This window comes from Doryrhamphus excisus, linkage group LG17, assembly GCF_037039965.1.
Source record: "Doryrhamphus excisus strain RoL-2023G ecotype Guam linkage group LG17, RoL_Dexc_Guam_v1.1, whole genome shotgun sequence".
Lineage (NCBI taxonomy): Eukaryota > Metazoa > Chordata > Actinopteri > Syngnathiformes > Syngnathidae > Doryrhamphus > Doryrhamphus excisus.
The window spans coordinates 17,304,788-17,330,730 of NC_136373.1; the positions used below are offsets into that span (position 1 = coordinate 17,304,788).

The following is a 25,943-nucleotide window of genomic DNA, read 5'->3' on the forward strand; positions in this document are numbered from 1 at the left end:
TTACAGTCATAATATTAGTTCATCATTACTTAATGCCATGTATGTTAATGTAAATTAAAATTTATAAAAACTTTTGTTTTTGTAATATTTAATTTAATATTTCAATAAACATTGCAAATTCATACAACATAAACATAAAATAGAGCAAAAATGTCTAAGGCTACAATTTCCATATTTATTAAATGGCTTGTTGGAAAACTGATCACAAAGGTAAACATGTAACATCTTCCGTCCACTGGGAGGCGCTGTGGCGCCACTGCCACCCGAAGAGCATGCGAATGAAAACGCATCGGTGCTGGTTGTGATGTGAACACAGTGAAACCATAATGGCGACTGCTGGAACAGCAGACCCGGGATCAACAGCCCCGACAGGTATCTAGACATCACTTCTTTGTACTTTGGGTCATTAAAGTAACATACAAACACGTCGGGGTGACATTTCGTAGAGATGACATCATTTAGAGATGTGGCGCCATTGAATTTAGGCAGCCCCGGGTGGCTAGGTTGCTAATGAGAGCTAGCACCGAGGCAAATAAATGAATCGACTGATGGGTAGCTTGTTTAGTTATATCTAAATAACTAGGTTTGTTGTAGCGAATAAATATATTTCTTTACAGCCATGGTATATTATGCCAAAATCCTTCAGACCACAGTGGTCGTTTTTTGTTGCCAAACCGGTAATTTCCTTCGTGTTACCACATTGGGGGGGCAAGATAAGCAAACCAAATTTTTCGCACTATTCATATTTTGCCAAATTGTGTGTTCATATATATATATATATATATATATATATATATATATTTGTGTTGCAAGTCCATCCAATGACACCGATACCAAAAATAACGGTGGCAGCATTGTTACCATGTCGCTTTAACCATTCTCTCCACTAGTTCATTCAACCGGTGGCCCGCGTGGCCAACAACTTACCCTCAAATGCTATGACACTGGCCTACGGGTCCAAGTGCGCCAAAGTTCAGCACGGAACGATCACAATATCAAGGGTCTTTGGGGGTGAAGTTCGCTCAAACGCAGTACAAGGCAATGCTCCTCTTATATAGACAATCTTTGAATTGGGTAGCAACGTTAAAACATCTATTCATCCATGTTCAGGGGCAGGACATTTACTCTTGAGGGTAGTTCTTTTACTTTCCGAAAATGTGGGACTCTGAGTAGTTTTGTTGAGTGACTCAGCAACCCTCTCCGAGGAATATAACATGGGTGGGGGATGCCCACATCTGTGAAAAGTGATTTTTTATGTTATGTTATATTTTGTGAAGTATTCCACTCTGTTTTTGTGTCTTGATAGTTTTGGTATCGAGTTCCGATACCAACATAATTTACATTTCAAAATTGCTGCTACCACCTGTGGAGATGTCCAATCCATGAACCAGACATAGCTAGAAGAATATCAGCAAATGTAGCCAAAAGAATACTCGTGTAATTCACATTTTGAAATTTCTGATACCACCATATGCGATCCGTTAGCCATGTCTGTGCTTTAAGGATGCTAGCTTGTTGTCCGCAAATGTAGCTAGAAGAATATCGGAAACCGTAGCCAAAGGAGTATTAGCAAACATAGCTAGAAGAATATCAGCAAATGTAACCAAAAGAGTATCAGCAAATGGAGCTAGAAGTATATCGGAAACCGTAGCCAAAGGAGTATTAGCAAACATAGCTTGAAGGATATTAGCAAATGTAGCTAGAAGAATATCGGAAACCGTAGCCAAAGGAGTATTAGCAAACATAGCTTGAAGGATATTAGCAAATGGCACCAAAAGAGTATCAGCAAATGTAGCTAGAAGTATATCGGAAACCGTAGCCAAAGGAGTATTAGCAAACAGAGCTTGAAGAATATTAGCAAATGTAGCTAAAAGAATATCAGAAACCGTCGCCAAAGTAGTATTAGCAAACATAGCTTGAAGAATATCAGCAAATGTAACCAAAAGAGTATCAGCAAATGTAGCGAGAAGAATGTCAGAAAACATAGCCAAAAGAGTATTAGCAAACATAGCTTGAAGAATATTAGCAAATGTAGCTAGAAGAATATCGGAAACCGTAGCCAAAGGAGTATTAGCAAACATAGCTTGAAGAATATTAGCAAATGTAGCTATCAGAAAACGTAGCCAAAGGAGTATTAGCAAACATAGCTTGAAGAATATTAGCAAATGTAAACAAAAAGAATATCAGCAAATGTAGCTAGAAGAATATCGGAAAACGTAGCCAAAGGAGTATTAGCAAACATAGTATTAGCAAACATAGCTTGAAACTGGATTCCCGTCTCATTGGCTGCCCTACATGACTATTTTTGCCAAGTAAAGGCTGCAGGCGACACGTGAGATTCCGGCAGGGATTGTGTAGTTTAGGAACAGATGGTTTGGATCTGTTGTCCTCTTATGTTAAGTAATTGGGTTAGTTTGGTTGTCTACTACTATTCTAGTACTACTTCTACTGATAAAGCAACTGATAATGTGGTGGTACATGATACTGTACATACTGTACACGTTGGCTCTCACGGTTTCTTATTTTGTTACGGAAGTGTTTTAGCCTGACCCTGTCCTACCTTCCAGATATTAGGACTCATTTCTGGAGGAGAGCGTTGCAACGAGGTACTGGCATGGGTGTGTCTATGCGTGGATAGAAAGTGCATGGCTCGTGATGATGTTTCATAACAAGAGACCGATCGACCAATAGCGGAATGATGCTTGTCGTGTACTAGTGTGTAACCATGCTAATCGGAAGCAGATGACTCTGCATTTGGAACGAATCTCTCGGGTCGAAGTACCCAAGTCTTCTAGGACTCTTTGAACGGGCCGGCCAGCAACGTGACATCCATGTTTGTTTGTCCAAGCGCATTACAGTCGCCCTTCTTCACTTCGAGCTTGGAATTTTGTGGCATCGCAGTTGGTCAAAAACACATTAATGAATAAATCATGCTTGGGGGAGGAGGGGTGTTATTGAGTGAAAATAAAGTAACCATGTTCAAGCGTAAAATTGGATAAATGATCAAAAATACGGCGCTGTGAGGACACATTCAAAGACACGATCACCAGACATGGCCGCCAGAATCCCCCATAAAGAACACTACGCTACTGTTGCAGCCATAACCCACGACTAGCTGAAACTCAACTCTGAACCCCCGCTGCCACTTCCTGTCCTCCACTCAGTCTCCTTCCCGAGGGAACACTTAATGTCTTAAATTTACTACTATTATGCCGTCTATATTTGTAATATGCATGTAAAGGTGAGTATAGGGTTGCTAGTTCATGTCTGGAGAGCTTTAATGTTAATAAAGCATTTGTAGCTTATTGTAAACAGAGATTCCTCGCTGTAACAACAAAAATATTATATAAATACACACACACACATACATACTTTAAATTATTATTTTATTTATTTTATTTATTTTATTTATTTTATTTATTTTATTTATTTTATTTATTTTATTTATTTTATTTATTTTTTCATATTTTATTTATTTTTATTTATTTATTTAAAAAAATTTAAATTATACAAATTACTGTTTTTCGCTGTACATTGTTCATATTTGATGATGATATCTATCTATCTATCTACTTATCTATCTGTTAAGATACCTTTTTAAAATGGACTTTGAAACGCTGCTTAACTGTGTATTACTTGTTGAAACACATTGTATCCGTTTTACAATTCCCAGCATCCTTTTTGGATGCGTTGACCTGCGCATCTGCTGCTGCTGCTACATTGAAGTAGCTGAGCTGTTGCTACTAGTTACAAGCGAGAGGTGCCCTCAGAGTGGGCGAGAAAGTACTGTAGGTTTAAACCGAATGTTTATGTAATGGAATCGTGTCGAGCATTCACTTCCTTTGAATTCAGCCCATTTCTGTCAAAATTGCAGCACTTTGACCACAATCGATGTTCGGGGAAACGTGTCAATTTCTGATTGGTTCCTGTCTTGAAATGGAAATAGAATTACGGTAATGGTTTAATTTCATTTGAACATGCATCAGATTACAATTGAGTGCATCCCATAATCAGGTCACAGTTCCACATGTCCAAAGGAGTAGGAAGAAGCAAAGCTTATTAAATCCTACTCCTCCATCTGGTACTTTTACAATCACTAACTGTTACATTTGTTCACTTCCTGCTTTCCATAATACAGTTTAAGGTTTTTTTTTTTAATAATGTACCTCGTACCGAAGTACTCGGCGATATGAGCATCCAATGCCATAATGTGTACCATAGTAAGTGTCAATATAGTGATATATATAGCACATCATGACTGGTTCAAGACTCTTCATCCTTGTATTTAGCAAACATCAACTGCTTGTATTGTTTCTTGAATTGGCTCATCGTTGTGCATTGTTTGAAATATTCCAAAGTTGAACGAATAACCATTACTAACTGTCCAGGCAATGTGTTAAGTAACATTTGAACGTGCATTTGAACTGTCATACGAGAGTATAAATAATATGTGACCACTTAATGTGTAGTGGTAGCCGGATAGGAATATGCTCTGTACTCGCTGACTGTACAGAAGTCTGTGGAAAATACATTTTTAAGGGAGGCGGTAATTGAAGAAACTTCCGCAGGGACTGTGAATCTGGAGCAGGCAACTCGGGGGCTGGGTGGGAGGGGGGGGGTCCAGTTTGTGCCGAGCTGCTGGTATGAAGAAGCAGTAGTTAGTACATGTGGCCGTGAAGGCTCATCATTGACCTTGTTGTCATTAGCATGCTGGAAATGGGCTAGCTCATTAACCAGTTTATAACTCTGTATTGCATCATGTTTTAAATAAAGTTTGCTTTGTCTTTTTAGGGACCAGCGGCATCTTCAAGGGGGGCCCCTCAGAGGTAAGGAGTTAAAGGAATTATTTGGCCACTTTACATATTTTTTTATCATATTCAGGCTAATACAGGGGTCAGCAACCCGAGGCTCCAGAGCCATGTGGCTCTTCAGCCTATTTGTTGTGGACCCTTTAAAAAAATCCAACTTTGTGTCAGACCATGAATGCATCCTGACATGAAGGAAAATAGGTCATACTTTCCCAGAGCTATTTGACATGTCTAAAAAAGAAATTAACGATCATAAAAAAAAACATGTTTGCGCCAGAGTAAACAAATCAGTTTACATTAGTTTACACACATGTACATTTATGTAAGTTTATCTCCTATACTAGCAAGAGTACTACAACTCTTCTTTTCTTATCTGAACTACTTTGATATCCCCAAATTCCCTCCAATGTTGTTTTAAATGTATTTTTTGCGTCTCCAGGCTATCTTTCTTTAGTGGGCAAGCGGGTAAAATGGCTCTTTTCATAGTAAAGGTTGCCGACCCCTGGGCTAACATGGCTGACATTCCAAGCTAAACAGAGCAGGTTGATTATCCTTGCGTCATCAGGCGTCTGTTGCTTCCTGTTCATGACAAAGCATTGCAACAGCGGTACTGTCCAGTGTTGGAGCAATCGCCCGCTCAATGCTGTGACACCATACAGGAAACCATTTCACACATTACGTACATGATTTGCCTCATCCCTTAAAAGTGGTTTGAATGTGAAAGAAAACATTTTTGGTCTGTCAATACTAATACTAATACTAATAGGTCAGCTATTTCCATCATCTAGTGGAGGAACAACGAAAGGTTTCAGACCACAAACCTCTCCGTTTTAATGATTGTTGACTTCATTCGAGAAAGTCACCTGTGTAGCTTTTGTCAACGAACCGTTACTCGGAGGCTCAAATCAAATCACCTGCCAACACAATCGTTTCCTGTTCTACTGGTCCGGCTTGAGCGTACGGGGGCAAGCGCAGCGCATACCAATCCAAACAGGCTGAACCAGCACTTGGCACCGTGACCCCTGTTTGGCAAATTAAAAGGTAGCGCACACGCCGCCATGTTGGCACACAGAGGCCATGGCGTGTGGTGGCTGACATTCCGTTTCTGGAGAGAGACGGGATGGCACAGCTGGGAACGTCACGTGGTTTTTGTGTTTGTTTTTTTGGTGGTTGGTAGGGAGGTGCTAATTATGCAATGCCATAACTGTGGCGAGAGGACAAAAAAAAAACATTTGATGAACTAGCATGTCGACTGAACTTGGTCATCTTACAAAAGACGGGTTTCTTCACACAGCTCTTCTAATTGGGTTCTGTATTGGTGCAGTAGGTGTCAGTAGATGTGGGTACACGGGATATTTACACAGAAAGACACACTGTACAAACCCTGTAAGCCTACCTACACTTTGTGTAGGCTGGTTTGCTCTGATTTTTAATTCTAAACTTGATTAAACTTACTTGAGATTTTTCTGATCAAATACAATCGCTACATAACACTTCAAACCATGGTATTAAAGCTATAGCGTTTCAAAGTGTGTGGAAAAAGAAAAGTAGCAGATTAAAGTCCAGAATTTACAGTAAATGGGATGTAAATAAATTAAAAACCAAAGAACTATATTGAATAATTTTCTTGCAGCTTTCATATACAATGTGTTTGTAAGCCTTGTTCTACTCTCCACTCAGATGCCTGGCTCCTCAGCCACGGCTCAGAGTATGAAGAAGACCATTGGACACCGTGGAGTTGAGACCACCACGGGAGAGACCACCTACAAAAAGGTTAGCACTGGGTTGCGGAGGCCAGTGGACAGTCATGGACACACTGGTCGATGGACACCAGCGACGGCATCGTACGTAGCTGTAAACTTGCTAACAAGCCTCTTCCTCTCTGCATTCTGTAGACGACATCCTCTGCCCTAAAAGGCGCCATTCAGTTGGGCATCACTCACACGGTCGGCAGCTTGAGCCAAAAGGCGGAGAGGGATGTGCTCATGCAGGATTTTGTGGTTGTTGAAAGCATCTTCTTCCCCAGGTTGGTAGCAGAGCTATTGTTGGGTTTTATTACAGTGGAACCAGCATAAGTCGACAACCCGTCTATCTCCGGTCCATAGTGTTCTTTTTATTGCCGAAAAGTAAGGATCGGCCGATATATCGATATCGATATTGCCGTTTAAATATGTGTTTAAGAAAGCCGAATCCTACTGAGTTCCGTGTTTACATTTCAATAAATATTTGGTTAAACTTCAGACCTGTAATATTTGTTATCATTGTCATTTTTTCATGTAAATTGAGGGAGCAAAAGCAGTATTGGCCACAAATATCGGCCACAAAAATCGGCCATCGGCTAAGGGTGACCGAAAAAAAATCGGTATCAGCATCGGCTTGAAAAAAAACATATCGGTCGATCACTACTGAAAAGTGCCGGCATAAGTTGACGTCGACATAGGTGTGTAATAATAAAAATAATAATAATAACAAATATTACCCTGAGGCTAGTCTGGAAGGCTAACCTCCACTTCTCCTCCCTGATGTCCTTGTTACGGCGCACACCTCAACAGGGGCACCCAAAAATGGCATAAAATGCCAAAAATTGAGGGCGTTAATTTTTGACAAAAAACGCAAGGGGTTGTTAGTATGTCGTTTTTTTCAACTTGCTTCTAATGCACACTTCGGGTCAAAAAAACAGAGGAAACCTCACACACACTCAACAGGGGAGCACCCAAAAATGGCATAAAATGCCAAAAATTTAGGGTGTCAATTTTTGACAAAAAAAAACGTACAATCGTATGTTGTTTTTTTCAGTTTTTTTAACTTGCTTGTAATGCACTTTTCGGGTCAAAAAAACGGGAAAACTCACACACACTCAACAGGGGCCCCAGGACCACCCAAAAATGGCATAAAATGCCCAAATTTTAGGGCGTCACTTTTTGACAAAAAATGTAAAAAAACAAAGGTGCACACCTAATGTTGACTTGAGTTCGGCGATAGACAGCTCTTCCTGTTTCGGCCTTGATGTCAGCGTCTTGATGTGTCTCCCCAGTGAAGGCAGCAACCTGACTCCAGCTCATCACTACAGCGACTTTCGTTTTAAGACCTACGCTCCCATCGCCTTTCGTTACTTCAGAGAGCTGTTTGGCATTCGACCAGATGACTACCTGGTAAGCACTTGAGGCGCAAAGTCACAATCAAAGCGGAGATTGTGTCTCTAGATGTTTCCGGAGCGGATAGTAACACGGCCTACTCTTTCTTTGCAAGTATTCCCTGTGCAGCGAGCCACTGATTGAGCTCTCCAACCCGGGAGCCAGTGGATCTCTTTTCTACGTCTCCAGTGACGACGAGTTTATCATCAAAACAGTACAGCACAAAGAGGCGGAGTTTCTCCAGAAACTACTTCCTGGATACTTCATGGTCAGAATAAAGCTGCGTTGTTGGTAGTCGGTGGTTGTTGCTGTGAGGTATTTACGGAAAACTTGTTTTTGTCTAGAACATAAACCAAAACAAGCGGACACTCCTGCCCAAGTTCTACGGCCTCTACTGCGTCCAGGCGGGGGGCAAGAATATCCGCATCGTTGTGATGAACAATCTCCTCCCCCGCATCATCCCCATGCACCTCAAGTACGACTTGAAAGGCTCCACCTATAAGAGACGGGCGTCGCCCAAGGAGAGGGAAAAGGCTGTTCCCATATACAAAGATCTGGATTTTATCCAGGATATGCCCGATGGCCTGCAGCTTGAATCGGACAACTACAACGCCCTGAGCAAGACCATACAGAGGGACTGCCTGGTGAGTCACAGAAGAGCACACTATCATTTAGGGAGGGTGCGGCGAAACGGCTCCGCCTGTACGGGAGCGTATGAGCGTATGACAGTTAGAATAAGGCGACCATCAGAATTTCATTCTTTCAGTCCAACTTTCCATGGTATTTATTCAAACCCTAGATACGGCTCATTTGTGGTATCATGGAGAGGTGCATTTGATGCGGCTTTCAGGTTGAAGGCGATCAATCTTGAGGTGCGGCGTATGTGCTGAGGGAATTCCGGGGCCTTTCGGTTCCAATGCTGAAAAGGACAAGTTGAGTGGTTTTAATTCCCAGGAGGAGGAGGAGGACAGCGGTGACTGATTTTTCTTGTAGAGTACTCTTTAACCAGCTGTGTTACACGCATTGTTTGGCACTATTTCGGAACAAATAGCATTCGTTTTTATTACGGTTTAATTCCAGAAATTCCGGTTTGTGTAAATAAACAATCACAGTAGTCCAGGCTTCCTTTGACTTTTCAGTATGTGGCTCAGTGGAACAAGTTTGAACACCCCTACAATAGAGTATATAGTACAGAATACATTATATTACAATAAACATAGTTGTATAACGTAGTTGTCCCAGTTTCTAATGATTTTCCAATGCTTTTCCTTGGGAATCTTTCTGCTCCATACAGCAGCATTCCCTCTTTGTGCACCACTGTAATCTTCACAAACATAGATCCCTGTGACTGCGTGTCTTGACCCGCGACCAATCCTTGGTGGAGTCAACCTTTCGCCCCCAGTCAGCTGAGATAGGTTCCAGCCTCCCCACCACACTGAGGCTGACTTATCTTGCAAGGCCTCAATGGAGAACTAATGCTTGAGTGAACCTGCAAACTAATCCTTTGTTTACTTTGATAGAAGCTTACACTTGAAACGACTGATTTATTATTTTTCTTAGCAAGTATCATATTATATAAGGCAAGCAATATATATATTTTTTTAGATGTGCTGAGTCAGCATGGCTTTGCCTCTTCATGCATGCATGGAAAAAGATACACATCAACACACAAGTTGGATCTTCTCAGGTAACTCGACTCGACCAACCACTCTGTAAATGTCGTGCCGTGAATGGTAAATGTCAGGCGGCTGTCACGGTGTACACTTAAAAGGCTGTGACGTCTTTATGCTTCCCACTTTTTTTTTTTTGTAACAAACAATACCTTGAGTCACTTGTTTATGGCGCCGTACTGTGTTGTATGTACGTATAGAATGGCATGTCTTTCACCAATACAACACAGTTATAGCTAGGGATCGACCGTTTTTTTTTCCGGCCGATACCGATTTTCGAAAAAACTGAAAAAAAACCGACATACTAGCCCCTTACTTTTTTGTCAAATATTGACGCCCTAAAATTTGGGCATTATAAGCCATTTTTGGGTGCTCCTGGGGCCCCTGTTGAGGTGTGCGCCGTAACAAGGACATCAGGGAGGGGAAGTGGAGGTTAACCTTCCAGACTAGCCTCAGGGTAATATTTTTTATTATTATTATTTTTATTATTACACACCTATGTCGACGTCAACTTATGCAGGCACTTTCCAGTAGGGATCGACCGATATGTTTTTTTTTCGAGCCGATGCTGATACCATTTTTTTTTCATCACTTTTAGCCGATGGACGATTTTGCTTGGGCCGATATTTGTGGCCGATAAAGCTTTTGCTCCCTCAATTTATATGAAAAAATTACAATGATAACAAATATTACAGGTCTCAAGTTTTAAATCATGCGGCGGAAAAATATATCGGCGAACCCACGCGTGTATCGGTCGATACCGATTCAAGTAAAAAAACGCAAATATTGGCCCGATATATCGGCCGGCCGATGTATCGGTCGATTCTTAGTTATAACACGTTCCTTCAAGAAGCTAAAGGAGGGGGTCAAAGGTCACATCACACGCTTTTATCTGAGTGGTGTCCAAAGTGCGGCCCATTGCTCGTTTGGAACACTGTAGAGGTTGACAGAACTGAAGATGTCAATCTCGAATTCGATTTTTTTCCTGTAATATTTCCTACTTGGACAGAAGGCATGAATGGAGATTGCTAATAACTAAAACTATTGTTTTGTGTTATTAAAAAAAAAAGCTCTTGCAGAGTTTCAAAATCATGGATTACAGTCTGCTGATGGGCATTCACAACATGGACCAGGCCAGTCGGGAGCGAGAACGTTCCGGTGGCTATTCGGCGGACAGCGGGGGGTCGGAGGGAGCGGTGACCCCGGATCAGCGCCGGCCTCAAGCCCAGAAGAGTCTTTACTGTACGGCCATGGAGTCCATCCAGGGGGAGGCTCGGGGAAAGGGAGCTTTAGATTCGGAAGACCAGTGAGTCTCTTCACCTGCAGACGTGTTAGCATGTTACATAACCCGCAACTTCTGAATCATCTCTGGTGTTTTTTTGCAGCATGGGAGGTATTCCAGCTCGTAACGCAAAAGGAGAGAGGTTACTCATCTACATCGGCATCATCGACATCCTCCAGTCGTACAGGTTTGTAGCTCACCAAAAAATCTAGTTTCATGCCCCTTGCCTATTGGTGTACCATTTTCTTCTCTTATATTCGACCCTTCAGATTTGTTAAGAGATTGGAACACTCCTGGAAGGCCCTGGTGCATGATGGGGTAAGAACTGTACACAAAATGAACCAAAAACATAAGAAATGATGTTAATGGCTTTTTTTGCTGTCATATTGTAGGACACTGTTTCAGTTCACAGACCTGGCTTCTATGCAGAGCGCTTCCAGCATTTCATGTGCAGCACGGTGTTCAAGAAAATCCCACGTAAGTCCTCATCTGCCATTTATTTTTTAAAATTCTCAGTGCTTTATTGCCACAGGAAATGCAGGGCTCTTACACAGCACTTCCTCTGTCCTCTGTAGTAAAGCCCTCTCCATCTAAGAAGAGTCGTGGGGGAGGTCAAGGAGGGCTTAGAAGAGCCCCCACTCTGGGTGCTCCCACCCCACTCTCCCACGCAACGGGGCAGTCGCTTATGGACCCCAGACTGGTTTACCATCCCCACTTTAAAAGCACAGAGTCGGAGGCTGACGGCGGTAAGAGCTAAAGTGATGAGCCACTTTGAGTGCTTTGGGAGAAACTCAGTTCCCGGATTTTGCCTTTGCTTTTAATAGTCCAGCCGGGCAGACCAGATCTGGTTCCCAACACCCCGACGTTGCAGGACAACCCGACTGATTGCGAGGCCAACCTTTCCACCTCGTCAGTAGGCAGCCTAGAATTTGCTTCCTCTCCTCCCTTAAGGTAAAAAACATCATCAAAGGGATGAGATGCTCCATATTGGTTTGGTTACTGCTAGTTACCGATATTACTGATATCCCATGTACATACTGTTTGGGAAAAATACGAAGTTACAGAAAAAGTGCCATGGTCAACAAAAAATCACAAATTAGAAGAATTCAATTTTGAAAGTTGCACACTTGTATGTGTCACAAACATCAACATAAGAAAAAAGTTCAAAATATGACATATATATGCAAAATTATTAATTGGACGCATCACACGTGGATGCAGCGTGAACAAAACATTAGATTAGAAGTAGGATGATACCTCACGTCTCCTTGCTTTCATTGCAAAATGCATATTTATAATCCAAACTTGAGTTGTAACACGGGCATACTGACATATCACTGACATATCTACGTAATATAATATCTAATATCATTGTCGGACAAGACCTGACGCTGATATGAACTGTGATTCTCAATTCTATGCCAGTATTTGGCCGATATCATCAATATCGGTTTTCAACACTTTGACGTTTAGGTCTGTGGGGGTGGAGGTGCACAAATCGGCGCACACAGACTACGACCAGGGTGCTTTTCACAGGTTTGTAACTATCTTAATAATAAATATCTTGTAACTATCTTTAAATCTCACTTCCTCCCTCTTTTGGTTTATGGATTCTTATTGACCTATCTCTGTTCCAGTTTGGAGGTTGAAGGCAGTGCAGACAATTCAGCCAACCTGTCCGGAAGTGAAGATGTAGTTTCGCTATCTGACATCATCCCCGAGACGAACATCAATTTTGTATGTCCTCAAAAACGGCCCTCGCGTCACACAGTGGAACCTCTTAAAGCCAAATAATCCCAGGAAGCAGGACTGAAATGGAATGTGTCAACTGTCAAATCATCAAACCTTTATTTATTTATTGATTTATTAACTGTAAAGCACAGAGTAGCATTTGTTGTACAAGTGTAAAAAGAAGTTAATTGCTTTATTGTCGAGGAACTGCGGCCTAGTGTGCGGCCTAGCCCTTAATAACAGTGCAATGGGAGGATTAATGCTTGTGCTTTAGGTGGGTCTCTTTGTATACAAACAAAACACAGCTGACTTTTAGCTCCTGTTAGCTTAGCCTATTAGCGATTAGAAGCCATTTTAGAAAAAGAAAATGATGACATATCCAGCTCCCACGTCTGTGGCTAAGTGATAATATAATAATAATAATAATTGCATGTGTTTTCTTGCGGGTAACCATGGGTAATAGTGGAAAAACAAACATTTCTATTATTATTATTATTATTATTATTATAAAAATGGAGCAAACATGTGTTACCGTGAGAACATCACTAAAGACTTAATTTATCATAATAAGGCTTCAGGGACATTGGACTTTAGAGTTTCCACTGTGCGTGGATTTGGACCAAATTCATATTTTGACGTTGTGATTTTGCTTTGCAGTAAACGAGTGCACAGTGCCATCGAGAGAAGGACGTGCCTGGAAAAAGGCGAGGTGGGCCGAAGTAAGCATAAAGAGACAGCGAAAGCCCACCCACCCAACCACCCACCCACCTTGGACCCCCTGCACTACCGTTTATACTGAAAGGGGGTCGCTGGAGGACATGGCGATGGCTGAGATGACAAAGAAGAGCGGTGACGGGCCACCACGTGTCTGTGTTGCGTGTATGTAGTCTTTCCCAGCCGTCAACACTGTCACTGTGCACACACACACACACACACACACACACCCTAAAGGTCACCCAAAACGGTATGAATTGGAGTTAGGACGACAATTCCTTCATTATATGTTTGAAGTTGTTTTTTTTCCCGCCCCTGAAAAGCAACTGTGCATCACAAGAGTGGTTTAATTTCGGACATCTCGTTTTACTATGATGATGAGTCACTTTTTTTGTGTGTGTGGGCACAGGAACGCTGCACACTGAAGTGAGTGTGAGTGGGATCATAGTTTACTTGGTCTTCCTGTTACAAGCACATCAGCTTGGTGCTCCCCTCCGCAGGCTCTCACGCTGCGGTTGTTAGACGTTTTCAAATCAACACCCCGCAATCACGTTTTCCATCTCAAAAACAGCAGACGGATGGCTCTAACCCGTGCGAGGCAATCAGGTCTCACCGCCGCCGAATGTACAACGCCTTTCCTCTCATAGAATGCGTCTCATTAACCCGGACGAACGTGAGACTCTCAAGTCTCTCAAGCCTCTCATGTCGACCATATGTGCTAATAGTTTGACGAGAACGGTGGGAAGAGCAGTTGGCGGCCACTAGCTGCTCTCCCGTGAAGTACGAAGCCGCCAAGCGTTACCAGCTGCGACTGTTTTTGTCTTGTCGTGTCTGTGCCTTTTCATGCATTTCCCCGCCCCTCTATTGAAGTATGAACAGCTTGAGTGAACTCACACACACACACACACACACACATGCCTTATTACTGCAGACGATCATTGCATGTCATTCTCAGCAAATCGTTTGCATGGCTTTGAAAAGTATTTTACCGCAATCCCATCAAGTCCTAGTATGAGAATAAGGTCTGCATATTATGAGAATCTTACATTAGAAGCGATGCATTGCAAGTGAATGCAACATTACACATAATGAGAGGGATGCCATTTATTAATCAGGTAAGTAATAAGGGTGAACAAAGACAGCTGGGATAGGCTCCAGCACCCACCGTGACCCTCGTGATGATAAGCGCCATAAAATGAATGAATGAATCCAGTCAATACATAAATAATTTTTGGACCAATGAAGTGAAATTGGATAATTTACCGATGCATCTACAGTGCGCTCAGACAAACGTCTGTTTCTGTTCATTTCTGCTGGTTACGGAAATGATGGCGCCTGCATCCACCCCTGGACCAATTATTAATAATAACATATACAAGTAGTGTTTGTTTTGAATGTTAGCATATGTCTTATTCATATAGTGTGCTTTTGCTTTCATGCCGTTGCTGTTCGGAGCACTAAATAACACATTGAGGTGGCATTCGGGGTGCTTTTTTTTTTTTTTTTTAATACTGTACAACAGTGAGATATTTCACATACGCTTGACTATATGTGACTTCATCTTATGTGCTGTAGTTTCAGCCACATGTGGTCTATGCAGCAGCGAGGGAGGAAGGCGCGGTCGTGGGTCTCGACTTTATAGACTGAAAAAAAACATCTCATGTCCAATGCAAAGATTATTTTCTGAACCGGTTACTGCACCAAAGAGAGGAGGAAGAGTTTTGCAAAAGACGCACAAGTCCCGCAAATGTTCACCATCCAGTTATATTAGGTTCTTAAAGGGACCCTATCCTGCATTTGGAACTTTGCAGAATTCTGTATATGTTCAGTGTTATTATGTATCTATTGGCCATGACGCATTCAGGTACGCTGTGGCATACCCGGACAGGTCCCGTAGTAAACAGCTGCTGTTTAGTATTAAACTCAAACTGGTGTAGGGCTTCACCCTATCACGCTCTTTCCGAATTTTTTCAAAGCTGGTCTGTCACGGACAGTTGGTTCAAGATCTGACTGGATCGGAAACGTGAATTTCCGCAAAGTAGTATGCCATATTTTCATAGTTTTGGCATCAAAAACCTGTTTTAAGATCCTCTAAATAGATTATTTTAACATTATGAGAGTACTAGACATGAAGTAACACCCCTATAGTCACCTTTACATTTGTGTTACCCAATATAGTGGATATAATCAAGGAAACTGAGACATGTTAGACACACATAAGGTAACAGAGACTCAAACGTAAGCAGTTTCTTATAGTTTTTTTCTGGACAGTGTACTTCCTGCATTGGCTATTGTCTCATCAAAGTAGTGTAACGGCGCCTTTAAATGGCTTTACGCTCATTACCCAATATGGTTGACACAAAAAAGTAAATATTTAAGACTTCATTAAAACAGGAAGTGACGTCGAAGGTTCAGCGTTGAGTTTTAGTTTGTCGTGGGTTTATGACCCCAACAGTACGTGTGTTTTTTATTGTGATTATTATTGTGCCTGTGGTGGGATCAGCTATAAATGCCTCTTCCGGACCACAAGTCTGATAGCGGTCTCACAGAGCAATTACTGACACCTAGTGGCTAATGTGGAATACTACATTCACAATTTCAACGCTTCTTCTGCTTTGTATTTTGATTTTAGTTCATTTAGTTGCTTAAATGCTTAATTTAGGCTAAGAGAAAGTAACATATTTGCTGAAATAAATGTTGGAGGGAGGTTGCGATGTTGGAACAGCAATCTAGCGAGGATATTTTATTCAAATTAAAGGTCCTATAGTACCTCACTGGGATCCAATATCATTTTAAAAGCCTTTGAAATGTGCAGGATAGGACCCCTTTTTTGTTTGTTTACATCTGATAAGCTACTGTATATCCAGTCACTGTTTTCCAGCGCATTCCTGTGAAATTTAAATTATAATTGGCTTCATTTGGGGGTAGCTTTGTAGAGCCATCTTCTTCTAGTGCGGATATTTTTGGTGTTAAAACCAAAATGTAAGAAAAAAAACCTAAAAATTTAGTCGGTGTTGAGTTAGAAACTTCTAGATTCCGTTGTGTGTGTTTTTGTGTTGAATTTTGACTGACAGTCTTGTCTAACTGGCTGCACGGCGGACGAGCGGTTAGGCCTCACAGCTAGGAGACCCGGGTTCAATCCCATCCTCGGCCATCTCTGTGTGGAGTTTGCATGTTCTCCCCGTGCATGCGTGGGTTTTTTTTCTCCCCACATTCCAAAAACATGCTAGGTTAATTAGCGACTCCAAATTGTCCATAGGTATGAATGTGAGTGTGAATGGTTGTTTGTCTATACTATGTGCCCTGTGATTGGCTGGCCACCATTCCAGGGCGTACCCCGCCTCTCTCGACTCGAAAACAGCTGGGATAGGCTCCAGTAACCCTCGTGAGGATAGATTCTCGCCTAACGCAGGGTTTTCCCAAACCATTGAGAATAATGGAGACGCATTTTGGCGTCCGCGCCCTGTCGGTTTGGGGGAACCCTGGTCTGATCGCTATATGCAATCTGGTGCTGCGATATTTGGACACTACATTTTGTTAAAGAGCCAACGCAACGGCAACAGTCTGCCAGCACTCACTATACACACAAGTACGTATATTTATTTCATAGACAAAGTTGTATGCTTGTACTGTCTAGAAGGATTGCTTATCTTATAAATGAAGAGGACAACTTTTTGTGCGTCTTAGATTCTTACCACAAAATAGAAATCTATTCTCTCCACAACGGGTTCATAATCTCCCGTGCTTTTTTTTTTTTTTCTACATGAATGTTTTACATGAGCCAATTGTTGCTGGTTGTTTGTCCGAATATGCTTCAATGACTATATTTCTACAAGATGTGTGTACAAAAATGTGTATAATGTACATAGAAGTCACTGAAATGCCTTCTCATGCAATATGTGCTGCCTGTACGCTCCTACCATGTTTGGGTCAATGTGGTGGTGATGATGTTTTCATGCATTCTAAGGATTAAACACGTTTTGTAAATCTTCATTGTGCTCCGGCAATGTTGGTTTACACCCGGGAGGGTCTGAGACTCCAACACACGGCACACAGAGAAACCTCAATCAAGTGTGTCTAAAGATAAAAAACAAAAAGAAATTAAAAAATCAAAAATATATCTTAAAATGTAATTTTAGAAGCATAAAGTTGAAATATTAAAATGTATTTTAACATATGAAAAATGGAGGCTGATGTTGCAATTTAAAAAAAAAAAAAAGTTGGAAAAAATGATGTTTCAAAAATAATTTAGAAACATGATGGGGATAAAGTCATAATATTACAAGGAACATTTGTAAATCTTCATTATGCTCCGTCAATGTTGGTTTACACCCGGGAGGGTCTGAGACTCGAACACACGGGGAAACCTCGAACAAGGGTGTCTAAAGATGAAGATAAAAAAAACTTTAAAAATTAAAAAAATATTTTTTTATGTAATTTTAGAAGCATAAAGTTGAAATATTAAAATGTATTTTAACATATGAAAAATTGAGGCTGATGTATATGAGGTTACAAAAAGAGTTCTGTTTCAAAAATAATTTTGAAACATGATGGACATAAAGTCCTAATATTATAAGGAACATTGGTCTGTTGATCTTTATTTTTCTCAAGCTGCTGCGGCCCACTCGATACACTGTCGCCATCCCTTCATGCTGCTACAGGATCTCTTCTTCCACCAAAACACTGCCAACAATTTCATAGTCCAGAGATCTCCAGTTGAAGACGTTGCCCGGGCTGAAGTTGGCGTCCTCCACGTAGCGTCGGATCTCAGCGGCAGAGAGCACGTAGTCCCACACGTGAAGCCGGGAGATCATCCCGATGAACGACTGAGTGGCGTCGAAGCCTCCGCCGTAGGCGTCCTGCTCTTGGCCCAGGATGGGGAAGAATTCACCGCTGATGGGCTGCCCCGAGTGGATGAACCTCTTCACGGTCTGCTTGCCATCCACCCACAACTGCCCCACACCGTTCTGGGAATTCCAGGTGGCGCACATGGAGTGCCAGGAGTTGGGGGGGAAGGACAGGGACAGGAAACGTGTGCTGCTGTCCCGAGCTTCCATGGAGATGACATCGTCCGTGTTCATCTTGAAGAGCAGAAAGTCGTTGCTGTGTGCGGGCGTCGCCAAAGAGAAGAGCGCGTAGTTCCTGGTGAGGTCTGTGAAGAACCTGATCAGACACAGGATGAAGGTGGTGGTGTGAAGACTTAATGAATGCAATCAAACGCTCCTGATCACCTGGTTTACCTGAGACAGACCGTCACGGCATCCAACGACGACTTGGATGTCAACAGTTTGACATGATCTGTTTTGGTCTCCTTGGGGAAGACAAACATTTTGCCCGAAAGATCTGCACACCACAACAAACATGTCAGACATTTCAACCGTGGGGCTTATCTGCTGGACACTTTGATGACGCGTCATTGGTCACCTGCATCTTTTTTTCTATGGAACCAGTACAGTAGATCGCTCTTTTTTTCCTGATCATTTCTCTGCTTTAATCTTTATTTCCATGGTATAGAAAAATGGTTTCATGTCGCAGGGGAAAGGACATTTTCTAAATACAGCAGTGGTGTCCAGACTGTGGCCCGCAGCATCAACATGTACAAATTCATAGTACTCAACATGCAATTTGACTCTTGAATACACTTGTATGCTCTACATTTAGTTTCGTACTTGGATGAAATGCAAAAATATATGAGTTCTCCAATAGCTTATGGTAAAAATATAAGTAGTTTATTGAACGCAATGTGAGGTAATATCGCAAAATGTACTTCAAAATGAAACAGTGTTTTAGGGTCTTGAATGGGTTCCTACCTGTGGGTGCTGCACCACACGATGCAAGCATCACCATTACAAGGAAGAGTCTCTCCATCTGGAATAGAAGGTATATGCTATACTATATACTGTATGATATATCATATCATGACATATGAATGTATGATATGGAGCACCATGTGACGTCTTACCTTGTCTTGACTGTGCAGGCTCGATGGAAGGGAGGACTTGCCTTTTATCTGTCTTCAAATGTCATTTGTCCACTGGCATGAAGGATTTTGGACTCTTAGGTAAACACGAGGGGGGGGGGGTCAATATGGAAAAGTTTATTTTAATTGTGCAACGTAATGCACCGCACAACATCGGACGAACGGGTGCTCGTAACAATGCCGCTTATTGCAAAGATAACTACACGAATGCACTGTCGTAGGCGATCACCATGTATCCCACCGGGCATCCTCAAGTAGTTTTATATGTAGGCTTAAGGAGAGAAAGAAATAAATGGACTTTGAACTGCTTATTTAAAAAAAAAAGTATTTGTAAATAACACACGCAAGCCGAGGACTTTGGGCTTGGTGACTTTGCACACGTTTGTTTTTTTAATGGAGTACTACAGAGGTACACACGAGGAAACTAAAGTACTGCATTGAAAACATTATATTTTATGTGAAACTGTATTCATTGTGTGTAATTATTAGCATAAATAATTAGTAATTAAGGCAGTGTTAGGAGAACAAAGTCGCCAGTGAGGCGTCCACGAGGCATCCTACCCAGATGTCCAAGCCACCTCATCTGGCTCCTCTCCATGCGGAGGAGCAGTGGTTCTACTCCGAGTCTCTCCCGGATGACAGTACTTCTCACCTTATCTGTAACCGAGAGCCCAGCCACCCTGTGGAGAAAACTCATTTCGGCCTTTTGCACCCGCGGTCCTGAAAACCTGGTCCAAAGTTTAAAGTCATCATCAGGGTCATTTTGAGCTACTCTTTGTCTCATCCCTCACCTGGGACCACCATTATTATTTATTATTTATTACCTACCTACCTAAAAAAATTCAGTCAATAAAGTCATAATAATATACAAAAACGAACAACGACAGTCGTGTTTTTTGGAGAATTTCAAACAAAAAGCAGAAATGCAAGAAAGCGACACAAAACTGAGATAGTGGCTGTTTTTAAAAATAGTAATAGTGACTCAGATTAGTCGTAGTATGAAAAACAAAGGATATAATAGTTGCAATTTTAAGGAAATTGGACCAGATTTGTCAAGTGGTGATCTTTATTTTTCTCAAGCTGCTGCAGCCCACTCAATACCATCTTTTCACGCTGCTACAGGATCTCTTCTTCCACCAAAACACTGCCAACAATTTCATAGTCCAGAGATCTCCAGTTGAAGACGTTGCCCGGGCTGAAGTTGGCGTCCTCCACGTAGCGTCGGATCTCAGCGGCAGAGAGCACGTAGTCCCACACGTGAAGCCGGGAGATCATCCCGATGAACGACTGAGAGGCGTCGAAGCCTCCGCCGTAGGCGTCCTGCTCTTGACCCAGGATGGGGAAGAATTCACCGCTGATGGGCTGCCCCGAGTGGATGAACCTCTTCACGGTCTGCTTGCCGTCCACCCACAACTGCGCCACACCGTTCTGGGAATTCCAGGCGGCGCACATGGAGTGCCAGGAATTGGGGGGGAAGAACAGGGACAGAAAGTCCGTGCCACCGTCCCGAGCGTGCATCCTGATGACATCGTCTTTGTCTATCTTGAAGAGAACAAAATCATTGCTGTGTGCGGGCGTCGCCAAAGAGAAGAGCCCGTAGTTCCTGGTGAGGTCTGTGAAGAACCTGATCAGACACAGGATGAAGGTGGTGGAGTGAAGACTAACACCAGTGGAATGAAATCAAACGCTCCTGATCACCTGGTTTACCTGAGACACACCGTCACGGCATCCAACGACGACTTGGATGTCAACAGTTTGACATGATCTGTGTTGGTCTCCTTGGGGAAGACAAACATTTTGCCCGAAAGATCTGCACACCACAACAAACATGTTAGACAGTTCAACCGTGGGGCTTATCTGACGAAGTTCTCCAACATACAGCATATGGTAAAAATATGCAGTAGTCTACTGAACGCAATGTGAGGTAATATCGCAAAATGTACTTCTGGAAATGATCCAAAATAAAACAGCGTTTTAGGGTCTTGAACGGGTTCCTACCTGTGGGTGCTGCACAACACGATGCAAGCATCACCATTACAAGGAAGAGTCTCTCCATCTGAAATAGAAGGTATATGCTATACTATATACTGTATGATATATCATATCATGACATATGAATGTATGATATGGAGCACCATGTGACGTCTTACCTTGTCTTGACTGTGCAGGCTCGATGGAAGGGAGGACTTGCCTTTTATCTGTCTTCAAATGTCATTTGTTCACTGGCACGGAGGATTTTGGACTCTTAGGTAAACACGAGGGGGGGGGGTCAATATGGAAAAGTTTATTTTAATTGTGCAACGTAATGCACGGCACAACATCGGACGAACGGGTGCTCGTAACAATGCAGCGTCGTAGGCGATCACCATGTATCCCACAAGGTCAAAGTTTTTTTCAACTTGCGGCTAATGCACACAAAAACTCACACACACGCATCAGGGGCCTGAGAAGCATCCAAAAATGGCATAAAATGCCAGTGTTTGAATTTGGTGATTTTTGACAAAAAACTGAAGGGGTTAGTATGTCGTTTTTTTAAGTTTTTGTAAATAAGACATGCAGGCTGAGGACTTTGGGCTTGGGGTAATAATGGCGTAATACAGATGTTGCAAATGCAAATCAGAAGTTAAATAAACTAAATACCGCTGTATGCATGTTGACCAAGTCACATATTTATTGCACGGTTTATTGCACAGTTTTTTTTTTTAATATTCTAGTCTGACAGCTGCAGGAAGGAAAGACCTGCGGTATCTCTCCTTCACAATCTTTGCATCACCCTGTCAGTAATGGTGCTTCTAAGTGCAGTGAGTGTGTGTTTTGTGTCTTTGCATAATTTTGGGGTCTTTGTTATTGTAAAATATTTAGCAATCCATGTTTTCCATTCAACAGAAATAGCTTTTTTAAGGGTCGTCCCCTTAAAAAAAAAAAAACAACATTACCCATCATGCGTCACGATGACGTAGAAAACAAGAGCCTTCAAGATGGTGCTGGAAAGTACTATGGTCTGGTAAGGATGCGAAAAATAGGCTTCAAGTTAACGTTTAATGCCATTTCATACAATGGCGGAAAATATTTACGTATACTGTAAAACTCACGTTGTTGTCGTTTTGCTGCTAAATTTGTTCGTTTAAGATAAATACTTTTATTGTTTTTTTTTCCTGAGTCACTGCCCGATGCTAGCCACCTAGCGCACATAGCTAGCAAGAATGTTTGTTTTTTTCGCGTCATTAAGGCTACATTTAGATGGTCACTCATGACAAACATAGGAACGTTTATTCCCAATAGATATGGACTGTTGTGCGGTGGTGTTTTTTTGGTCTAAGTGTGAGAAAACCGGCGATTTTAGAGCGTTAGCATTAGCCGCAACTCATAAGCTAGTGTCATTGTAAAACTAGCAAACGTTTGCCGTCTAATAGGTTAGCACAATTCACTAGTTCTCAGATTACCGTTAAACAACAACAATTTGTTTTTTTGGAAAGTATTGTAATCACAAATTGCTTGCTATGTGATTTGTTTTGAATACAATTGTATATCATTAAGCTCACCAATCATTTATTCTCACATTTAGTTTTATTTATTACAGTGTGGACAACAGTGAGTACATGCGCAATGGCGACTTTCTTCCCACCAGGCTTCAGGCTCAGCAGGATGCAGTCAATATCGTTTGTCACTCCAAGACTCGCAGCAACCCTGAAAACAACGTGGGCCTCATCACCATGGCAAAGTAAGCAGCGCTGTTTGCAGGACAGGCGGTCCTCGGTTTGCCATGTTTTGTGGCTACGACGCACTCCTATTTCTTGCTTAAAATGGTGGTTTCCATCTAAGTGGGTTGGTTGATAAATATGAGACTTGCTCTGGTAAAAAAAAAAAGACCCAAATCGCTTTCTCTTCATCATGTCTCTTAAGAACACAATGGCAGTGTGACAAAGAAAAGGAAAGCTGACACCATTAAAAAATGCTTGGAAAGGGAGCGAAAAACAGATAACCTGCTTGCCTTAGAAATAAAGTATTATAATGACCCAAGTATTTATTTGTCTCCTGAGCAGCAACTGTGAAGTGCTGACCACCCTGACTCCAGACACGGGGAGGATACTGTCAAAGCTGCATGCCGTGCAGCCTCGTGGGAATATCAGCTTCTGCACCGGCATCAGGGTAGCACATGTAAGTTATTGATTTTTTTTGGCGGTACTGCACTCTGCTCATGTTGGTTTTGGTGGTCTTCATAGTTTTTGTTCTCCTCTTCTTTGCAGTTGGCTTTGAAGCACCGACAGGGCAAGAACCACAAGATGCGCATCATTGCGTTTGTTGGCAGTCCAGTGGAGGACAACGATAAAGAGGTTCGAATCTCCGTATGGGCATCTCTGTGTGGAGTTTGCATGTTTTCCATGTGTGGGTTTTCTGTCCCTTTCTCCGCGATACACTATAAGCTCCTTGTTGATACTCCTCATCCCCCCCAACCGTAGCAATAGAGGAGGCGTGAAACTGAGTAATCAAACAACTGCCCAGTTGTTAAAGATTAATTTTGTTGGTTTCATCTTTTATTAAATATTGTTTTTCCCAAAACTTTATTGCACAAATTTCCAGGGTACAGAGAAGCCATTGGAAATTGCATGAGGTCATTACTCAATAAAACAGTCTAACTTGATGCAGCCCTTAAAGGTAGCTAAGAAATATAGAATATAAGTACGTAAGTTCTTCCCATAATGCATTTCGCCCCAGCAAAGTATTTCATTCAAAGCTATCAGCTGTCTCTGTCCACCAGGCCCAAAGCTGGCGGCTCCTCTGGCTCCCCCTGGTGGACAGAGACAATTACAGTCCAATTATAAGCCTCCACTTTTCTACATGATTGATACTTTGCAGTTTAACTCCTCAAGACTATATGAAGAAATGTGCTATTTTTAGAATATGTAGTTTGTGTTTATGGTTGGCATCGTGTCGATGGTGTAACATTTTTTTTCTTGTTACAGCTGGTCAAAATGGCAAAACGTCTGAAGAAAGAAAAAGTTAATGTTGATATCATTAACTTTGGAGAGGAGGTATTGACACACACACACTAGCGCGCACACACACCTGCGTTTTGTGCTCTACATGCTCACTGCAATGCACTCTGACAGGAAATGAACACAGAAAAACTGACAGCCTTCATCAATGCGCTGAACGGTAAAGAGGGCACGGGCTCCCATCTGGTCACAGTGCCTCCTGGCCCCAGTCTGGCAGATGCTCTGCTGTCCTCGCCCATCCTTGCCGGGGAAGGCGGTGCGGTGTTAGGTCTGGGTGCCAGTGACTTTGAGTTTGGAGTGGATCCCAGCGCAGACCCAGAGCTGGCCCTGGTAAGAGAAGAGCTAAAAGGGGGACGCTGTATTTCACAGCTCCTTTTTTCAACTCTTACTTGCTCCTGTCCAGGCTCTGAGGGTATCGATGGAGGAGCAGAGACAACGGCAAGAGGATGAAGCCCGCAGGGCCGCTGTGGCATCAGCTACCGAAGCTGGCATTTCCTCACCTGCCGATGGTAATAAACATCCGCCATCTTGTAGTGTCTTTCTTTTATAGATACCACATAGGTGGATCAGCCACAGCGTGTTTTCTTCCTGTTATAGAGTCTGAGGATGCCCTGTTGAAGATGTCCGTTCCAACGACAGACTCGGCTACACCTGCCTTGCCTGACTTCAGCCGCATGACAGAGGATGAGCAGATTGCCTATGCTCTGCAGATGTCCATGCAGGGATCAGCAGCAGGTGAACACTTGACATCGTCACTTAATTAGCTTCAGGCGCATAAACACGTAGAACTTGAACTTCAAGCAATGGCTCGTTTAGGTTGTGGACAACCACTTATGTCGACTTTGCCTAATCAGCTTGCTTCTCCATTTCCTGCAGAGTTTGGCGGGGAGGACATGGACACAGGCGCTGACATGGACTCAAGTGAGACCAAGGTAAATGTTACATCCAGTTGTAGCTAACAAAAAAAACCAAACACACAATTAGCTCATCGAGTCTTGACGCTTTCTATGTCCAGGATGACGAAGACTACGACGTCATGCAGGACCCAGAGTTCCTTCAAAGCGTCCTGGAGAACCTTCCTGGCGTTGACCCCAACAACGAGGCCATCCGTAATGCTATGGGCTCACTGGCATCGCAGACTGGCCCCAAACCTGACACCAAGAAGGATGAGGAGAAAAAGAAATGAACAGCAAGGAAGAAAGAATGGAATATGGTGTCTGAATATACACTTCATTCTGTATGTTGGTGTATTTCACAGGAGCAACATTTACAACATCTTTCCCCAGCAGCGTTTTGTCTTTTTTTCCATAACATCTTTACCTCTAATTTAAGGTTACATTAATCAGTCTCCATCTTTTTTTTTATTTTTATAAATGCCAAACATTTTTGTTTGACTCTTGTCACAAATTGTGTCACAATTAGCTCAATTAGCATAAAAAATTCTTTCTCCATCCTTAACACTTTTTTGTCATTTTCCATTGATGTGTATGGTCATTGAATACAATGCTATTAAAAAGGGTGGCCAAAAAAGGTGGTGAAATTGTATATTTTAATTAGATATATTTTTATATTTAGATGCTATATAGGGTGGGCCAAAAATAAGGGTACAGTTATGCAATGTCTAATA

General features: G+C 42.2%; 4 protein-coding genes across 5 annotated transcripts; 2 read left to right on the forward strand and 2 right to left on the reverse strand.

Annotated features, from left to right (window-relative positions):
• Positions 1 to 258: 258 nt before the first annotated feature.
• pip5k1ab (phosphatidylinositol-4-phosphate 5-kinase, type I, alpha, b) lies at positions 259 to 15,233 on the forward strand. Of its 2 annotated transcripts, XM_058084117.2 has the most exons (16): positions 259 to 372; positions 4,792 to 4,826; positions 6,489 to 6,581; positions 6,704 to 6,834; positions 7,843 to 7,960; positions 8,058 to 8,210; positions 8,287 to 8,586; positions 10,683 to 10,918; positions 10,998 to 11,081; positions 11,164 to 11,212; positions 11,287 to 11,371; positions 11,470 to 11,640; positions 11,719 to 11,845; positions 12,368 to 12,430; positions 12,532 to 12,631; positions 13,283 to 15,233. In XM_058084117.2, exons 1-16 carry the CDS (start codon positions 327 to 329, stop codon positions 13,283 to 13,285), a joined length of 1,794 nt encoding a protein of 597 aa, XP_057940100.1. In that variant the 5' UTR covers positions 259 to 326; the 3' UTR covers positions 13,286 to 15,233. The 2 variants fall into 2 exon arrangements, with proteins under 2 accessions (XP_057940100.1, XP_057940099.2); XM_058084116.2 differs by lacking the exon at positions 13,283 to 15,233 and having other exon boundaries at positions 12,532 to 12,840.
• Positions 15,234 to 17,921: 2,688 nt separating this feature from the next.
• Positions 17,922 to 19,395, reverse strand: LOC131136844 (C-reactive protein-like). Its single transcript, XM_078797737.1, has 4 exons — positions 19,302 to 19,395; positions 19,150 to 19,207; positions 18,580 to 18,682; positions 17,922 to 18,502 (listed from the first exon to the last, which is right to left on the reverse strand). The coding sequence occupies exons 2-4, from the start codon at positions 19,205 to 19,207 to the stop codon at positions 17,995 to 17,997; spliced, it is 669 nt and encodes a 222-aa protein (XP_078653863.1). The 5' UTR covers positions 19,302 to 19,395; the 3' UTR covers positions 17,922 to 17,994.
• Positions 19,396 to 20,344: 949 nt separating this feature from the next.
• Positions 20,345 to 21,552, reverse strand: LOC131137192 (C-reactive protein-like). Its single transcript, XM_078798010.1, has 4 exons — positions 21,470 to 21,552; positions 21,318 to 21,375; positions 21,027 to 21,129; positions 20,345 to 20,943 (listed from the first exon to the last, which is right to left on the reverse strand). The coding sequence occupies exons 2-4, from the start codon at positions 21,373 to 21,375 to the stop codon at positions 20,436 to 20,438; spliced, it is 669 nt and encodes a 222-aa protein (XP_078654136.1). The 5' UTR covers positions 21,470 to 21,552; the 3' UTR covers positions 20,345 to 20,435.
• Positions 21,553 to 22,222: 670 nt separating this feature from the next.
• LOC131136742 (26S proteasome non-ATPase regulatory subunit 4-like) lies at positions 22,223 to 25,858 on the forward strand. Its single transcript, XM_058083942.2, has 10 exons — positions 22,223 to 22,323; positions 22,900 to 23,040; positions 23,363 to 23,477; positions 23,567 to 23,653; positions 24,284 to 24,352; positions 24,431 to 24,646; positions 24,720 to 24,825; positions 24,914 to 25,051; positions 25,193 to 25,248; positions 25,332 to 25,858. Exons 1-10 carry the CDS (start codon positions 22,298 to 22,300, stop codon positions 25,500 to 25,502), a joined length of 1,125 nt encoding a protein of 374 aa, XP_057939925.1. The 5' UTR covers positions 22,223 to 22,297; the 3' UTR covers positions 25,503 to 25,858.
• Positions 25,859 to 25,943: the final 85 nt, after the last annotated feature.

What these genes read in the sequence shown, in the direction of transcription:
- LOC131136844 (XM_078797737.1), bottom strand. Translation starts at nt 19,207, where the DNA reads ATGGAGAGACTCTTCCTTGTAATGGTGATGCTTGCATCGTGTGGTGCA. An exon ending in GTGTGGTGCAGCACCCACAG is followed by an intron (nt 18,683 to 19,149) that starts GTAGGAACCCAT and finishes TGTGGTGTGCAG; the next exon opens with ATCTTTCGGGCAAAATGTTT. An exon ending in GCCGTGACGGTCTGTCTCAG is followed by an intron (nt 18,503 to 18,579) that starts GTAAACCAGGTG and finishes GTGTCTGATCAG; the next exon opens with GTTCTTCACAGACCTCACCA.
- pip5k1ab (XM_058084116.2), top strand. Translation starts at nt 327, where the DNA reads ATGGCGACTGCTGGAACAGCAGACCCGGGATCAACAGCCCCGACAG. An exon ending in CCATACAGAGGGACTGCCTG is followed by an intron (nt 8,587 to 10,682) that starts GTGAGTCACAGA and finishes TAAAAAAAAAAG; the next exon opens with CTCTTGCAGAGTTTCAAAAT. An exon ending in GACCAGGGTGCTTTTCACAG is followed by an intron (nt 12,431 to 12,531) that starts GTTTGTAACTAT and finishes TCTCTGTTCCAG; the next exon opens with TTTGGAGGTTGAAGGCAGTG.
- LOC131137192 (XM_078798010.1), bottom strand. Translation starts at nt 21,375, where the DNA reads ATGGAGAGACTCTTCCTTGTAATGGTGATGCTTGCATCGTGTTGTGCA. An exon ending in GTGTTGTGCAGCACCCACAG is followed by an intron (nt 21,130 to 21,317) that starts GTAGGAACCCGT and finishes TGTGGTGTGCAG; the next exon opens with ATCTTTCGGGCAAAATGTTT. An exon ending in GCCGTGACGGTGTGTCTCAG is followed by an intron (nt 20,944 to 21,026) that starts GTAAACCAGGTG and finishes GTGTCTGATCAG; the next exon opens with GTTCTTCACAGACCTCACCA.
- LOC131136742 (XM_058083942.2), top strand. Translation starts at nt 22,298, where the DNA reads ATGGTGCTGGAAAGTACTATGGTCTG. An exon ending in CCGGCATCAGGGTAGCACAT is followed by an intron (nt 23,478 to 23,566) that starts GTAAGTTATTGA and finishes TCTTCTTTGCAG; the next exon opens with TTGGCTTTGAAGCACCGACA. An exon ending in TGGACTCAAGTGAGACCAAG is followed by an intron (nt 25,249 to 25,331) that starts GTAAATGTTACA and finishes TTCTATGTCCAG; the next exon opens with GATGACGAAGACTACGACGT.